Source organism: Ictidomys tridecemlineatus, chromosome 14 (assembly GCF_052094955.1).
Source record: "Ictidomys tridecemlineatus isolate mIctTri1 chromosome 14, mIctTri1.hap1, whole genome shotgun sequence".
NCBI classification, from domain to species: domain Eukaryota; kingdom Metazoa; phylum Chordata; class Mammalia; order Rodentia; family Sciuridae; genus Ictidomys; species Ictidomys tridecemlineatus.
The window spans coordinates 52944257-52962797 of record NC_135490.1 but is presented as its reverse complement, the minus strand read 5'-3'; the positions used below and the strand labels follow the sequence as shown (position 1 = coordinate 52962797).

At 34.6% G+C, this 18541-nt stretch overlaps 1 protein-coding gene across 1 annotated transcript in view; it reads right to left on the bottom strand.

Moving 5' to 3' along the window:
* The window catches only part of LOC144370618 (uncharacterized), a 55840-nt gene extending 39258 nt beyond the window's left edge, over positions 1-16582 (bottom strand). The window contains exon 1 of the mRNA XM_078031358.1: positions 16256-16582. Coding sequence (XP_077887484.1) covers positions 16256-16572 — 317 coding nt within the window. The 5' untranslated portion in view covers positions 16573-16582. The remainder of the gene's footprint in view (positions 1-16255) is intronic.
* Between the last annotated feature and the right edge of the window lie 1959 nt (positions 16583-18541).

The window sequence follows — 18541 nt, the reverse complement described above, 5'->3', positions numbered from 1 at the left end:
AAACTCTGCAGGAAAATAACCATCCCAAAGTTAGTGTATATATTTCTCCTTCAAAATAACCTTAAAATATAATAAAAAGAGAGCAGTCTAACAGCAGGAGACATTCCTTATAATTGAAAGCATAAAGCTGAACATGTTTATTTAGGTTCTAATTGGCTAATGTTTTCCAAGTGATCTGCACCTATATAAAAACCCATTTGGACACAAAGTGTAAATGTAACCTAAAATGTTTGATCTATTTTTCTAATATAGTATAAACTGACTCAAATTCTCAAGTGGAATAAGACAATGTCAGCTACAAAATGAGAACTAACTCTTACAGAAAGAGCCATGGGTCAAAACCCTAAAAATAAGCTTGGTGAGGCAGTGTAACCAGAATTATCAATTTTAAAAAATCACTCTGATGGAGTTAAAAGTGGCTGAATGCTTTACTACATCATATATATTATCCAGACCCACCATAACCTAATGTCTTACAGTAAAAAATAACATTTCATTTATAGGAAAGAGCCTATGCAAGACAGAGAGTCTGATGAATGAATAATTGAGAGGAGGATGACAATAAAACAAAGATAAAAAGTCGAGCACTAAAGAATGATGCCTCCTAACAATGCTACAATCTATTCAATTTTCTATTACTCATTTATTTATATCTGTAATTGCACACTTTGAGACAGTAATGAACAATGTAATAGGTCAAATCTCTAGGCAGTAAAAGAGGGAGAAGGAGGGATTTATTGTACATTAATGGACAAAAAACTAACAGGTGACTTAAGCAGGTTAACAACTGAATACACATCAATTGTTAATGTCTCTTAAATTGCCCTAAGTTCACATAAGATAGATAAACTTTCAAACAAAAATGTCTGAAATAATTTCCAGGAACAAATGATGACCTCAAAATGGCAAGGATGCACCTAAAGTTACCTATAAAAAGAAATGGCTTACCCACCTTCTTCATTCTCTACCTTCTGCTAATATGAATATAAGTGCTCTTCCCCCTTACATTTTGGAACAATCAGGGAAGTTTCATGATAACATGTCCTGGGAAAATAATACTCCATGACCTTTCTGCATGTCTCGGCAGCTTTTCTTCCAAAATCTCTTTCAAGAACATCTGCGTAATAAATGGCATGGAAGCATAGTTTCCCTCTGAGGCAGAGGACAGAATTTGTTTCCTAGACCAGAATAATAAAGCTATATCTTCTGCAAGGCAAAAATTGGAGAGATTTAAAGCAGCTCCTTTAATATCTTAGGGTCCCTAAACTCCGGGTTTTCTCAGCTATGATACAGACCCACTGATTCAATGTCAGGCTCTGGTTCAGACGCCTGCTGTGCCCTGAATAACAAACACACTACTTAAATCCACGGGGCTCCTGAGCAGCAGAATGTATTGGAAGTACAGCAAGCCAACCTAGCAGATCCCATCACACTTGTTTAGGAGACGTTAACTGACATACACAACTCCTTTATGGTTGAAGCTGGTAATTACTCCAGAGGTAGATATGACCAGATATGACCATATGACCAGATATGACCATATGACCAGATATGGCTTTGTGGAATTGTCCCTAGAGTATGACTTGATAGTATGCCAAGAAAAATGTAGTACACCATCCTGATGCCATCCTTATATTCAACTGAGAATATTATTTAAAAAGTTTTTTTTTTTAACCAATAGTAGCTGGATGCAATGGTGCATGCCTGTAATCCCAGCAGCTTAGGAGAGTGAGACAGAAGGATCTCCAGTTCAAACCAGCCTCAGCAAAAGTGAGGCACTAAGCAACTCAGTGAGACCTTGTCTCCAAATAAAATACAAAACAGGGCTGGGATGTACCTCAGTGGTCGAGTGCCCCTGAATTCAATCCCCAGTACCAAAATAAAAAAAGGACTAAACTGACAGTGAAATACAAAGCAATGTTTGCAAAACAGTTTCAATATAAAATATAAGATCATAATGATATTCTAAACAATCAGGTGGCTTTCGTGCTACACCTCAAGATCTCGAAAGGTACACATTCACTCACTTCTCCCTTCAGTATGAGAAACAAAGAAAGAAAAAGAGTTGATTCAGAACAACTTTGAAGTCAAATCCATACGTGAATATTGGCAGAGTTGCTAGTTGTATGATTCAGGGCAAATTATCCTAATTTATAAAACATTTTCATCTCTTAACCTCATCTATAAATTAAAATCATACTAAGGTTGTGATTAAATAATAGGGTACATACAAAATACTTAGAATATGTTATATTATAGGCATGTAATAAATGGTAATTATCACTAGTTCAACTTAATTAAGAAATTAAAATAATATATAATATTAGTGTCTGCTTTAATTACATCCAAACAATTACATGATTTTAAAAATCATTTCCAAATTTCCTCTCCTAAGCTCTTTAGATAAACAAAGGGGATGGGGGGGAAACATAGGTTCCTATTTGAATATACACAATTTCAGATGCTATAAATATAATTGCAGCATACTCAAACTAAATAATAATACAATCTTTCAACAAATTTCCATCAAGTATAATTAAGAAAATCAGTCAACATTCAATCACATATGTTTTTATATGAGTACACATAGAACACGTTATAAAAATATTGTTTTAACACTAGAGAAAGAATAAAATATGTGCTAAGGTGTTTTGTGAAAAAAAATTACTATTCAGAGAAGACATGATGTACACATCATTTCAACTATACTAAGAAGTAACCAAGAATTTACAATGTTATGGAAAAGCTATAAACAACACATAAGTAGTGATAATATGAGTAACTTTTTGAAATCTGTAGTCTCTTTCCGAACAAACATTAAAAGCAATGCTTTGTATATACAACCCAAAATTTATTATTTATAAATCTTTTTTCTCTATTCTACTTGAATACAGATAAATTTTCAAATAAGATTGCTATATTTTACCAATCAATAAAAAAGTATTAGATAATGTACATTCACTTAAAAGCTTACTAAAAAAAATATTTTCCTGAATGACTAAAAAAGAAAACAATGTGGTAAAGCTTGAAATGAAAATGAGAGAAAAAAATAGGATAATATCCATATACCAAACACTGAAAGAAATGTGAAAATATTAGGATTTTACCCAAATTCATCAGTCAGAATCCACATAAATTTTAGTTTACATTCTTAATAAAAATAGGAAAAAAAATAAAATATTCTTTTAAATTTTTCAAAAATCCTGGAATTAACAATGATGTAAGCCTAATTTAATTCAGTTTAGAAAAAAAGACTTGATAACATCATATGACAAAAAATAGAGAAAAATCTGGTTTTAGGAAGGACTAAACCCAAGAATTTGATGGTGTCAATACTCCCTTCTAGTTATAAAAGCTCAGTGACGGCAACAATTTTTTTGTATGCTTTATTTCTATATTAGTGGCATAGAACTGGCACAGTTAGTACTTAAATATTTACTGAATAAATATCCCCTCTTTGTTTCAGCTCAACTACTAAACATGAATGTTTTCTGTGCCAAAAGTGATAATCTAAAAAAGCACATTCTTCCAACTTCATAAACCAACCAGCAAGGCAATCTTTCTGCCAATTCCATTTAGAAAAACTCCAGGGAGTGTTCTAGCCACTAGCCCAATCTTATGCCAATCCTATGCAAGACACAAGAGAGTTGACAAAGATCTGAGCCTGGCCTAATAATATGTGGCCATAAAAGACTTGTCAAAATTATAAGGTGTGAGCTGAGATGTAGCTCCCAGGTAAAGCACCTGTCTCACATGCAGAAAGGGCTGGGTTCAAACAAGAAAAAAAATTATAACATGTGAAAAAATAAAGTCAATAGAAATAACCATATTACATACTTCAATAAAGAATGACATGAATGTCAAAGAATTCAAAGCAGCACCTGAGAAAATTACTAAAACCAAAAATATTTCCACAGAAAGGACCTCTAGAATCATGCTAAAAAAGTTAAACATTAACTGAAAATGTCCTATACTATCATATAATTTATGATAATTTAAATTATCATATAATTTATTAACAAAAATCACACCAGAATCTATCACATTTAATTTTTTTTCGTAAGTTTGGTTTAATTTTAAAGAAAGAACTCCAAATCCTTTTTCACCATTTTGAAATATTACACATCACTTAAAGTTTATTTCATAAACCGGACTCCTCCCAAGTACTATTTAATTAAAGGTGAATCTTGTTTGGAGAAATAATTGCTAGTGCTTTAAATACTAAACAAATACTTAAGCAAGGAACTAACTCTGAGCATGATAATGGGCCAGGTTATTTAGAAGATTAGAAGATAAACAACATAAAGAACCTTAAGCTAATAACATTTAACAAAGACCATGACTCTGAGTACTATGAGAACACTGAGAGAAAGATTAATACTTGGTAGCTAAGTAAAGAAACACGGCAAGGAGACATACTTATTTAACTGAAAAAAAAATATCAATTTCAGTGCTCCCTTGAAAATAAAATAAATTTTAAAGTATTTAAAATAAAACCTTCTCTACTTCCCTGAAGTATATTTCAGTTCTTTCATTAAAAGAAATGGTAACATATGGGAAATCAAAGACATCTGGTTCATCTCTAGTTTTACTGAGACCCAGAAAAATATGGTGGCTTAATGAAGATCCAAAGCTGATAATTTAAAGACTATCTGACTAAAACCTTTGTTGCAGATTCACAGTTTGCTGCAACATTTTCTTAGCCAAGAATATATTCAACATATACAACATCAAATATGATTCATGCTAAGAGTACATATCTTCTGTGAAGCAAGGTATACAAGTCCACTCTGAAGTACATATATCAAGAAAAAAGTAGTGACTTTAGAGGTAGATGATCAACAACTTACATCTGTTTGAGACCCTGCTCTTTCCCTTATCAACTATGTTACCTTGGGATAAAAAATCTTTGAACTGAGTTAGGCTCCCTCATCTTAAAATAGTAACAATACCACCTATTCCAAAAAAGAAAAAAAAGCCATGAGGAATAAATAAGATGATGCTAAAAGCTGTGTTCCCCCAAACACTAGTCATTGAAATTTACTTCTGAACTCCAGAAACATTTTAAATGTTTTGGGGAAAATATACTGGCAATAAAACTGCTGGACCTCAGAAAGAGTAGAATACTATTAAAGAATAGGTACTGAATTTCTTGCTGTAGTCTGAACATTGCAAAAAGTATATTGTATGAGGCCATTACTCTAAATATGTAAACAATACCATATTCTGATTCCATAGTTCAAGCAATACCATGTTCTAATACCACAGTCCAGAAAAGATGCTACAAATGCACATCTCTACATTAGACTGAAGGCTTAGAGAATAATTTTTTAATACATGATGGACACAATTTCCTTATACAATACATTCACAAATGCAAATGTAAGGAAAATGTACTACTCTAAATTAAATGTTTTAAAATACAGAAAAAGATCCGATTGTTTTAATATTTAATTTTCAGTAAACCATCCCTCTTAGTAAGAAAACAGATTTTTCCATTAAGTGCTTCCTGAGGCAGCTAGCCCTACAGACACCTAGATGCTAGCCCAGTGAGACAACACTGTACTTTCAGACCACTAATATAATTAATCTTGTGGTTTTAAGTCACAAAATTTTTAATTTGTTATAGAAACAATAGGAAACTAATACAATGGTCATCCTGGCCTTCCTTAACAATACTGGGGGAAAAAACTTATATCTGGCCATGAGTCTGTCTCAATTATTTGTGAAGAACTAGAGCCTCTCTCCTTGCCTTATATCTTCTATGTCTCAGTGGCACACTATCTCAGAACCTCACAATGCTCATTCAGGAAAAAGCACCTAAAGAACATGCAAAGAATCTTAGATTGTGTCCTACAAGGCCACTGGTATTTAAACTGCACTCCTCAAAGATTGAATTCTCCTGAGAAGTCCCAGCAGATATCTTTGGCTGAGGTGGGACAGAGGCGATTTTAAAAAAAGTTCGAGGTTCAGAGAAATGTGTCCAGATATCTGCATTTGGCAAATAGATGTGTGAGAGTGTTTTATCTGTGGTAGAATTGTACCAGTTTGGGCAAGAAAGTCAGAACAGAACCTTACCCCTCATACATTATTAACCATATAGATTAAATCCTTTAGATGTTAGGTGTGATCTAAGGTTACCGGAGTCTAACTTCATTTATTTAAATAACTTCACAAAGAAACAAATGGTCTAATTTTATAAATTATACTCTTACAGTGGTTAAGTTTCAGCAGTTTTAAAAGACTTGTCTGCCACATATTTAGTCACTCTTTGGGTTCAAAAAAAACATGCACAAGAATGAAACTAGAAACCTATCTCTAACACGGTACAAAAATCAATTCAAAATGGATAGAGTTAAATGTAAGACCTGAAACTGTTAGAAGAAAACAGGGGAAACACTTTCAAACACTGGAATGGGCAAGGATGTTTTCAGTAAGATCCCAAAAGTACAGGAGACAAAAGCATAAAGAGACAAATGAGATACCATAAAACTAAAATGCATTTAAACAGCAAAGGAAATAACCAGCAGAACAAAGAGACAACCTAGAGAATGAGAGAAAATAGTTGCAAACTATACATTTCACAAGGGGTTAATATTCAGAATATATAAAGCACTCCAAATTTCAACAGTATAAAAGTAACCCAATTTAAAAATGAGCAACAGAACTACATAGCCATCTCTCAGGACACATACAACCTGGCAACAAGTATATGAAAAGTTGCTCAGTGTCACTAATCATTAAAAAAAAGAATTAAAAAAACACAACGAAATATCACCTCATCCTAATAAGAATGATCATTCTCAAAAAGATAACAAGTGATGATGAGTATGTGGCAAAAAGGGAACTCTTGTACACATTTGTGGGAATATAAATTAATATAGCCATTATGGAAAACTGAATAGATGTTCCTCAAAAACCATGTGATCCATCAATCCTACTACTGGGTTTATATACACAAAGGAAGTTCAAGCAATATGTCAAAGAGACTTCTGTACTCTCCTTGTTTATTGCACGGGTATTCACAGTAGATAAGAAATGGAAACAACACAAGTGTTTATCAACTGCTAAATGAATACTGAAAATGAAGTACATATACACAATACAATACTATCCAGCCATAAAAAAAGAATGAAATCCTGTCATTTTTGCCAATGAGGATGGAACTATTAAGTCAGGCACAGAAAGATTAGTACTAAATGATCTCATTCATATGCAGAATCTAATTTTAAAACATTGATTCTGGTGGCTAGCGGCTGGGGAAAGGAGGCAGGAGGGAGCATGGGGAATGGTTGATCAATGGGTACACTAAGTTATATTAGCTAGGAGTAACGGTGTGCTACTGCACAGTAAGGTGACTATAGATGACAACAATGTATTGTGTATTTTAAAAAGCTAGCTTTTAATATAAATAAAAACTGTTCAGGGAAATATCTAATCTGATTCAAACATTACCCAATGTATACATATTTTGAATCATCACAAGGCATCCTATGTCATATCCAACTCATATACAGATCCATTTGAAACAAATTAAATTGGAATTTAAAAAAAAAACATTTAAACAAGTCCCCTGGGACAGGAATTCCATAAATGATAAACTATGTAAAGATAAAAGAAGGAATAATGACAGTAATAAAATAATATGAAAATGTTAAAGGAGGAAATACCATGACAGCATAAATTCTCTTAAAACAGATCATAGAGATATAGAAACAAAAACTCTGGTGTCCGCAAACCTTACTTCTAGTCCCAGCTTCCTTATTTAGCCCAAAATCTGACATTTCCCATTCACTACATTGTATAATGTAGTATTAAAAAAATTCTATAGTTACTATTTTGATGTACACTGTGCTCCAGGATGAAAGCATGCAACTCCTGTGGCTGTCAGTTGGAAGCAAAGTTGAATTAGAATGCCATTATGACAGTGCTAAAAGTTGATTCAGCCACCCTTCCTTCCCATAAAGACTCCAAAAAAAAATGTATTGGAAACAATGGCAAGACAGAGCACAATCACTCCTGTTTCATCAGGATGAAAAGTCCCTTTATTCCCCTTGAAAACTCCAGCTCTTAAGAAAACATGGCCCAATCAGCATACCTTCTTAAGAAATCCGTTTTAGTTTTGCCTAATACTAACTCAAATGTTAATCAAAAGAATGTTACTAAAATATGATTGCTTTTTTCAAAATAAAGGTATTTCCCTGTATTTTATTTGGTGTGCCTTTAAAATGAAACCACCTGCTCATCTATTATACACACAAAATATTTTTAAAAGCATTCACATGTAAAATGAATCATATACAGAAAATATATCTGAGGCATATATTACTCTTCCACTCTTTTCTTGGGCTGGCAGCTTTTAAGACACATATTAAGCTTACAGTATTTTTATTAAAAGCTTTTGGTTCATACAATATTTAAATAGAATTTCAAACATACAATGAAACAAAATTCTATCAATAGAAGAAACACATGGAAAAATTCACTTCTGCACAAATGAGATTCAAGGATCAGAAACTGAGATTCAAGGATCAGAAAGGGTTATGCACACTTGCATAATCATCTACTAATATTTAAATAATCCTCTACTAATTCATAAATAGGGTTATGAAGCTAGTTATTAAAACAGAGTAGAAGGAGAACTTTGGAGTAAAACGGTAAGTGTACAAATTGTAAAAACATGGTCAAAACCCTCTATTCATCTGGGTACAGTAGTACACACCTGTAATCCCAGCAGCTTGGGAGGCTGAGGATCACAAGTTCAAAACCAACCTCAATAATTTAGCAAGGCCCTAAGCTGTTGAGTGAGACCCTGTCTTAAAATAAAAAGGGTGAGGTAAAGCACCTAGGCTTAATCACTGATCCAAAAAAAAAAAAAAAAAAACTTCAGTAATTTCTTCTTTAGCAGAATGCTTTATGATACAACTATAAATCCAATTTGAAATTTCCTTAACAATAAGGAAGGTTATTGTTATAGTTTAAATGTGGTGTCCCCAAAAAGCTCACATGTGAGACAATGCAAGAAGGTTTAGAGGAGAAATAATTGGGTTGTAAGAGTCTTAACCCAATCAGTGAATTAATCCCCTGATAACTGAGTGGTAACTGAAGTAGTCAGGGTGGCTGGAGGAGGTGGGAATTGGGGGTGTGGCTTTGGGGTATATAGTTGTACCTCACAAGTGGAGACCTCTCTCTGTGCTTCCTGATCATCATGTGAGCTGGTTCTCTCAGCCACTCTTCCACTTGATATTCTGCCTTACCTAGAGCCCCAAGGAATAGAACCAGCCTTCTATGGACTAAGATCTTGAAACTGTGAGACCTCTAATAAACTTTTCCTCCCCTCTGGTTGGGTCCTTTCAGTCACAGCAGCGAGAAAAGCTGACTAAAACACTTATTAACTTCAGAACACAAGAGTCCAGAGTTAGAACAATAACAAGGTTAGCTAAGTTACATAATCAAGACCTCACATTCTTATTATTTTCCTCCACAGGTTTTGCTTCAAGCTTGTACCATCATAATTACAAGTTGAGATCAGCAACTCAAGCATCCCACTGTCATACACATACTCAAAGACAGAAAGAGAAAATTTACCTTCTTGCATCCTTTAAGAACAAAGAAACTTGCCCGAAATTGTATCATCTGCTCACTTTTAAAACAACAATTTGAAAGATGCTGGAAAAATCATGATGATCTTTGACTAATAAAAATTACTACTTGGAGCTTGCAATAGTCCCAGCTAAACCAAAACAAAAGTCAGGCAAACAAGACCATCTGCCACGATCATCATGTCAAAATTATAGATAACTGTCTTAGTCAATTTAGGCTGCTACAACAAATTACCTTAGACTGGGGAGCTTAAAAAACAGATTTATTTCCACCTTTCTAGAGTCTGAAAGTTCAACATCAGGGTGCCAGCATGGTCAGGTTCTGATAAGGGCTATCTTCAGAATGCTGACTTGTCACCATATCTTCACAGAGCAGAAAAACAAGAACGATCAGGTGCCTTTTATAAGAATTCTACCCACAGGATCTAATCACTCCCCAAAGGCTCTCCAATACCATCACAATACCTCTAATACCATCACATTAGGGTTGGGAATTCAAATTATAAATTTTGGAAGGGCACAAACATGCAATGCATTTCAATAATCTAATTAAGGGAAAGGCCTAGCATCCTGTCTACTGTGTTGCTACTTTCTTTATCTTTTCCTGATACAATTTAAGACTTATTTTCAACTCCCAATTTACCAAATTCAGGAATTTATACTAAGGTATTACACTCTATTTAAAATTTAAACAGATTACACAATTTATAAATAATTACAAAAAATAAGTTTTACCACTTATGTGAACTAACTTGCCAATAGTTTTCTGTGTCTCAAGCAGAGCCAAAAATATCAAAATATTTCCAAAACTTAAGTCACATAATATTAACATCTAAATAAACCATCTCTAAAAGATATACTTATAAAATATTTGCATTAAATACAATCAATACCACATTTATTTAACTTATACTGAACTGCCCCTTTCCATCACAGTTACTTGATTTCTCAAGGTAACATGAAGGAAAAAGAAAATTCCTGACATCTTCAAGTATAAAACTCAATAGGTATTTTTGGTGGTCAACAAAAACTTTAATAAATATGTCAGTAAGGACTTACTTTTATTCAAAACTGTCTTCAGCTCATGAATTTCTTCAGGATGCTATCTGTACTAAAATGTTTATTAAGTTACAGATTCCAAAACACTCAATAAGCTAGCTCATGATCTTTTTTTTCCAGAGTTAAAGAGAAATATAGATAGGCAGAGAGAAACTAATTACTATGAAAAAAGTATTATCTATTCTTCTAAATAACAATGTTGAAGCTTTAATATTCAGCCTAAATACTTAAATGTTTTACATATTTATGTATAAAACAGGAGCCCTATTTTTAAAATTCTCCCCTTAAATCCATGTATAATTCCACAAGAAATCATGTAATCACAGACTCTACTTACTATCTGCAAAATATAATTTAAGAACTACAAAGAGAGCTGAGGTTGTGGCTCAGTGGTAGAGTGCTCACCTAGCACATGTGAGGCACTGAGTTTAAGCCTCAGCACCACATTAAATAAATACATACATACATACATACATACATACATACATACATACATAAAGGTATTGTATCCATCTACAACTAAATAAATGTTAAAAAAACTGCAAAGATGTATTATACTAGCATGTAGTTAGATTAAAAAAAAATGAAGCTCTTCAACATTAAAAGTTTGTTTCCCATAAAACAACACTGTTAATAGCAATGAGAAATCAGATGGACCAGATGGAGAGAGGAAAGGATGATATGCTTAATAGATATGCTCAATTTGAGGAACTGCAGAAATCTTGTCCTAACAACAGAAATAAAAACTACATAGAGATCAGCAGAAGTATTATCCATTTGTTACACACTTACACACACACACACAAACACACACACTCTCACACTACTGTTATGCAACAAATAGTCATTTTTTCATCTACCCATTTTCTAGCAGGGAACACATTACTCCTACACTTAACCAAAGATAAATTTTCTATTTTGGTAGAATTACCATGATGCTCCAAGAGGAATTCTTATGCAGATAAGCTAATCAGGATAGTCTAATACAGTGAAGAAACCAACATCACTCAAGGGCATAACAGACTGCACTGGCATTCAAATTACTAAATATTTAGGGCAAAAGAGAAAGGATGAAAAAGTAAATGTAACAAAAGGTTAAGTGTTAATGTTGTCTGCTTTGTGTTACATATTTTCATTCCATCCTTCTCTATGACATACACATACAATTAAGTACATATATGGGACTATACTTGCCAGTGGTATATTTACCTCTAAAAAAATACCCTAAAAATGTTCCCTTTTGATGAATTTCTCAAAGAGATAATTCTTCGTGGGTTTCTACACAATTTGTGAGTGAAGCTACAGACTTAACTTGGTTTTGCATTATCTTTTTAAGGATGTTGTGTAGCATAAAGCCATCATGTGAAAATTATATATAACTGTCTTAGTCAAGACAGAGTTCTCTATTTAAAAAAAAAAAAAAAAGTGGGCTCGGTAGTGCACATCTGTAATCCTAGTGGCTAAGGAGGCAAACGCAAGAGGATCACAAGTTCAAAGCCAGCCTCTGCAATTTAGCAAGGCACTAAGCAACTTAGCAAGACCTTCTCTCAAAAGAAAAAATAAAAAGGGGTGGGGATGTGATGCAGGGGTAAAGAGCCCCTGGGTTCAATCACTGGTACCAAAAAAAGAAAAAAATTAAAAAGCGTGTCCATTTTAAAATATGTGGGTTCCCTACAGTCAAGGTTGCTCTCCTGTAATTCAACTACTACATACCTGAGGATCACCTGGCCCTCTTACACTGCCCTTAACCAATTAAAGCTCAAGGAACCAATGCAGATGTTGATACTCTGGCAACTCTAGTGCTGTAATATATTCATGTACCTAAAAGTCATGGAATTCTGTGACACATTCCTCATGGAATGCCGTGATACAGGAATACCATACCTTCTGCCATCATCCAAGAAACTGGAGCTCTTGGACAGGCACATTTGGCTATTCTGAGTAAGACCTGTCATTTTCAATCATTCTTCAAAGATTATCACACACATAATCTAACCTAAATGAAACAACTGCCTGACATCAGCATCATCTGTTTTTTATATGTAAGCAGATCAATGTAAAATTGTTATGCATTTCTAAAAGTTGTACTGTTTGCATACTTCTTCCACTTAAGTTCTTTGCTTAAAGGGAACTTCTATTGCTTACCTCCATCTTCTCCCTTGTAATCATTTTCTAAGTAAAATTTCTATTTCGCAGTTGGGACACTAGAAATTAGATATCATTCACCCAGTGTAAAACATGTTTAAAAACATTAATGGCATACAGAATTATGTCAAAGGCAGCTGAACAATTTTAAGCAAATATTTTACTAATCTCCCAGAAAGCATTTATGAGCAAATCAATTTTTCATATTGCATATTCATTATACCTACATATCCTAGCCTATTAACTAATTACATTCCTTGCAAATATAATAAATTATTATAATGGCTGTTTTTGATGACTAACAAATCAATACTTCTACTGTAATTCATTATACAATTTGAGCTCTGTTTACATAATCAGAAGAGGTCATTATAAATTACAACAATTCCAAATGAAGCTGATTAACTGATATAATAATCTATGAAATAGAAAAACTATCAAAAGAAAAGCAAAATGCGTTAATATACAAATTAAAACTACTAAGAGGCCAAAGTCTTCCACACTCACATCACATCATTTTAATTTGAGAATTAAAAATTACTTTTTAATGACTGTATTTAATATAATTAAGAGATGTGGCTTAAGAATCCTCACTTTTCTTTGTCTATCCACTTAACTATTCCTACATATATTCTTAAACAGAATACATAACAAAACTAATTATTTTTAAGGAATGAAAATGTCATCATAAAGAAACGTGTATATAAACATATACATAATACATACACGTGTACATGCACATACATATACACAAATGCATGGAGTATCACTAATTCTGATGCAAAATATCTATGGGCAAAATTCTCAACATAAAAGTCTAGAATTCTCAGTGTTTCATCATAAGTAATAGATAATCTATTTTAGAAGCCATATAATTTATTATCATCATAAAGCTTAAAAATAATTTTTAAAAAATCTTACATTTTATAATTTTACCATACTAACATGTTTATTTAAATAAGAAACCCATAATAGCTACTTACCACTTACTGATCATTAGTTATGTTCTAGTCATCACACTAGATACTACATAAACTTATTTAATCCCAACAATGATCCCAAGATATAGGTATTATGTCTGTATTTTTTTTTAAAAAAAAGGAACCAGAATTCAGCAACATTAAATGGTTTGCCTGGTGTCATACAATCAAGGACTGAGTTATAACTGTATCATTTGTCTGACTCAAGAAAACATGTTGTAAATATTACCACCACAATTACTACTTCCTTAAAAGCAAATAATATACATTCTTGACTCCAGACTCAATTTTAGAGTTCAATTTGAATTCCCAAGAAAGAAAAGCTCTTCATGCCATGTCAACTATTCTGATATATAATGGTAGTCATATTCATTGCAGTAAACTACATTTCAGCTGCTATACTTTCTGGTTCAATGGCAAATCTTACTCTGGGCATCAGATTCTAATGTCAGAAAAGAAAGAAACCACATACAGGGAAAAAAAAAAGAGGTACCCCTGAAAAAGCATCATACTAGTGAACAATCATTTCTCATTATTTCCAATGTATAATGTTTTTATTTCAATAATAGAAGATATCACAGTTTGCTAACAGAGTACCATATACAGAACTGGCCTATAATACTTCAGAGACCTAAGTATCAAAACTTCAAATGTTTTTAATATGCCTTTTTTTCCATAAAGAAAAATACATGGTTACTGTAACACCACCATATATTAGTATTAGCTTCTCCTTTTTATGAGAAAAAGAATAATTTTGGAAGATGCTCATTTTCAATCTTCAGCGTTGTTCTCCCCAGTTTTTCATTTTAAAAATACCTTCTATAAAATATATCTTAATGGAAATATACTACTTTTAGATGTAATTAATTACACTGGTATCATCTTTACATATTCAAGTAATATTACAAATGGAGACACTAAGATGCCATGAACCTGTACCCTTTTTGCATTTTTTCCCTCTGCAGTTTAAAGAGTAGTCCTAAGTGACATTCCCAGGAGGTAAAACATCAAAATTTCCATGGAGTTCCTCATCATATTTTATTGCTCTCTGCTCTGGTAACTCACACAAAAAAAAGAAAAAGAAAAGAAAAAGGAAAAAAAAAGTCTACTACTCAATCTTCTACTTTTCTCATCAACAACTATAAAACCTAAAACTCTCGAAATATAGCATATAAATACCAAGTATTAAAAATATATCTTCAATTTATATTTCTAAATACAACTGTAACAAAACTAGTGACTAGTGATTCTCTAAATGTTGTTGTCAAAACTCCACAAGGAATTTTGTATGGCCTAATTTCATGCTAAAATTAAAAACAAAAAACTAACAATCATTAATATTGCCAGGTAAGGTGGTGCACGCTTGTATTCCCAGTGGCTCAGACGGCTGAAGCAGGAGGATCTCAAGTTCAAAGCCAGCCTCAGCAAAAGCAGCCCTAAGCAACTCAGTGTGAGCCTCTGTCCCTAAATAAAATACAAAATAGGGCTGAGGATGTGGCTCAGTGGTTAAGTGACACTGAGTTTAATCCCCAGGACCCAAAAGGAAAAAAAAAAAAACAGTGAATATTGACCACAGTTTTTTCTGCAATGATTAATAAGAAAAGACAAAATGATTACTTCGAAAGTTATCTATTTTTTCTCTCTCTATCCAGCTATTAAGAAATTTCTGGCAATACCTTGATTCAAATTATGAGACATGTGTAGTTGTGTAATTCCACCAAAGAAAAACCATCTTGGATTACATAAACAGTATATTAACCAAAATGATCCACAATTAGAAACACTGAATTTTTCTTCTGAAACTTCTAGATCAATCATCCATAGTAATGATACATAACCAAATTCACAAATAACTCTAAATTACTTTAAACACAGTCGTTTCAAATCTCACTCTGGCCAAAGTTAAAGACTAAGATTAAAATCCGGTGATCTGAACTTCACCCAAAAATGTGCATAACGTAAATAATATGAGGTTATTTCACAATTACACATTGAGTTTAAAATAAAAATAAACGTACACTTTTAGAAGGTATAATTCAGAATAGAGAAAAACTTAAAACACTCTCGATATTCTGTTTAATCCAGAAAAGGAGAAAAATAAAGAGTTAAATAGTTCCTGGAGCTTTATAAATACTTCTCAAGGGTATTTTCTCATCCACCAAACCCCTTTCAGCGACACCAGCGCCCAAAGCTCGGCCTGCACACAGAGGGACTCTCAGTGGTCCTAAGTGACATTCCCAGGAGCAGCCCAGGGCAGCCAAGCGGACGCGTCCTTTCCCCTTCAGGGGACAGTACTGGGCTAAAAGGTTGCGGACCGCAAAGCACCCGCCCCTAGGCCTCCACCCACGCGGCCGCCACCGCCCACGCCCCGCGGCCCCGCTGCCTAGCCACGATGCGGGGCTTCCTGGCAACGTGTCCCGCCCCAGCCCGCCCAGGCCCACTCGAGAAAGCCAACAGGATTCATTCTACCTCTTTTTTCTTCTGTCCTCCCCCGAGCTGGATGCAGAGAAGCAGCAGCAGGAGGAGAAAAGGAAAGCTCCCGGTGGGCAGGTACCGCAGCCGCCGCCCCGCCGGTCTCTGGAGTGAAGGAGAGGCCCGGGCACCCATCGCCGCAGGGCAGTGTCTCCTCCACGCGCGGTAACCGTGAGCGCCCAGCTCCTACTGCGCCCCACACCTGCCAGGCCAGCGGCCAGGAGCCTCCTGGCTGGGGCCTCGGGGTGGCAAAGGCTCAGCGAAGGAGCTGGGTGGAGGCCGAGGACACACGGAGGAGGAGACTGACAGCGCATCCGGTTCACCGGGAGAGAGACCTGGAAAGGCGCTGAATGGGGCAGGAAGTGGGCGTGGCGAGGAAGAGAGGGCTCGGTGCGCGCGGCGCGGAGTTCTCACCACGACTGTACCCTGAGCCCCACCTAGGGAAGAGAGGCTGCTGTCTATCTTGCTCAATCAGAAACTGTCCTTTTGAAACTAGGTCCCAGGAATAAGCAAGGGACCTCTCAGTCCAATACTTTACCTGGTTGCCTTCTTGGGTGATGGAGAGCTTTGAAGAATTAAGGATCTGGCCCCTCTAAGCTACTGGTATTCATATTCTTATTGGGATGAGTTTAGGGACACATATGTGTCTCCGTCTAAACTCTCAAGCGCTCTAACATACTCTGGAGTTTTCTGGATGCATAAGAAGTGGCCCCACAACTTGACACCTGTTTTTCAACCCCAACTGAAGATCCTGAGAAGCCAACATAGACTTGGCTTCATTCTTTCAGTGTTTATTGACTGCCAATGGACACAGCAGTGTTCTAGCTGATTTGAATGCAAGAATGAATAGAACTTAACTCAATTTCTGTTCTCTAAAATTTTAAGAACAATAGTAGCAGACATTTTATTGAACTTAAGGGCCAGGTGTTGTCATGCCTACTCATTTTATCCTTCTACCTCAAGATTTCTTGTACCCTGAACATGTCTGACAATGGGATTAACCCTATGGATCTAATCTGAAAATAATATTTTAAATGTATGAAATTAAATATATATGATTTCCAAAGAATCCATCACAATGGAAATATCAAACTATTCTCCTCCTTCCTCATATTGATGAACAAATATTTGTATTTTGTGGATATTGGACAGCAATATAGATGTGTGACTCTATAAACATTCAGGCAACCCAAAATGATTGTATTTGACCAAGAGGCATAAAATTACAGGAGATTTGGCCAACTAAATGGTATGAGGAATAGATAAGTTCAGTCATCACATGCGATCTAACAGCCAGTTGCAATAAATTTGGTAATTTTGAAGTAACAGTCATCACAATATTTCATGATGTCTGCAACCACTGTATTGCAATATGAAAATATCTATACTTTCTATAGGAAACAAAGTCATAGATACTAAAACTATATAGGGTTTTTGTAAAGGAAGGAATCAAATTTTGTGAATGGTTAATAGAAATAGGATCATAATTTTTTCCATTACAATGTTTACAGATGTTATGAAATTTCAAGGCCTCCAGATGAAGAATGTTTGCACCACAACACTTTTATCAGGGAAGTTCTAGTATAATAATTTTCAAATGCAAACACTAAGGCCCAGATGATCTTATCCAATGTTATGTAGTACAGCTAGAAAAGGTTGATGCAGAAATTTGAACTTTGGCAGTCTAGCTCTACAGTCATGTTTATGCTACATCACATTTTTAAAAGGCGTTTACAAATAAATCCCTCTTTCCTATTTCCCAGGCTTTTCATTTCCCATTATTATGTGAACATTTTGCTTGTATTAGCTATCACTCTGTTAAAAGAAAAAGTTAAACTGAACAGTTTATTTGAACAAAGAACAATTCATAAAGCTGGCAGCACTCAAAACCAGAAGAGGTTCAGAGAGCTCAGCTCAAGCAATATTAGCAGAAAACTTGCAAGGCTTATTATAATAGCAAAGTGAGGAAACTGCCTGATTATCCACAGCTAGGCATTCCCCCTAGGTAGATACGTTTTGGGGGTGGGTGATTGTATCCAGTCATCTTGTTGGATGCTTGTGATTGGCTGAGGTTTCGTTTATAGTAGTTGTTTCCCTAATTGGTTACAAGAAATGTTTTGAAGGCAACTCAGAATATGCTTACATTAGATTTCTGGTATAGAAACAACTCCTGGCTAATAGCCTCCTGCCTATTTTGCTAAAACACTCCCAAAGTATAGCCCCTTGTTTTTTCCTTGAGACCTGTGAAACTAGCCTCAACTTTTGGTATTTGAATGAACTTAT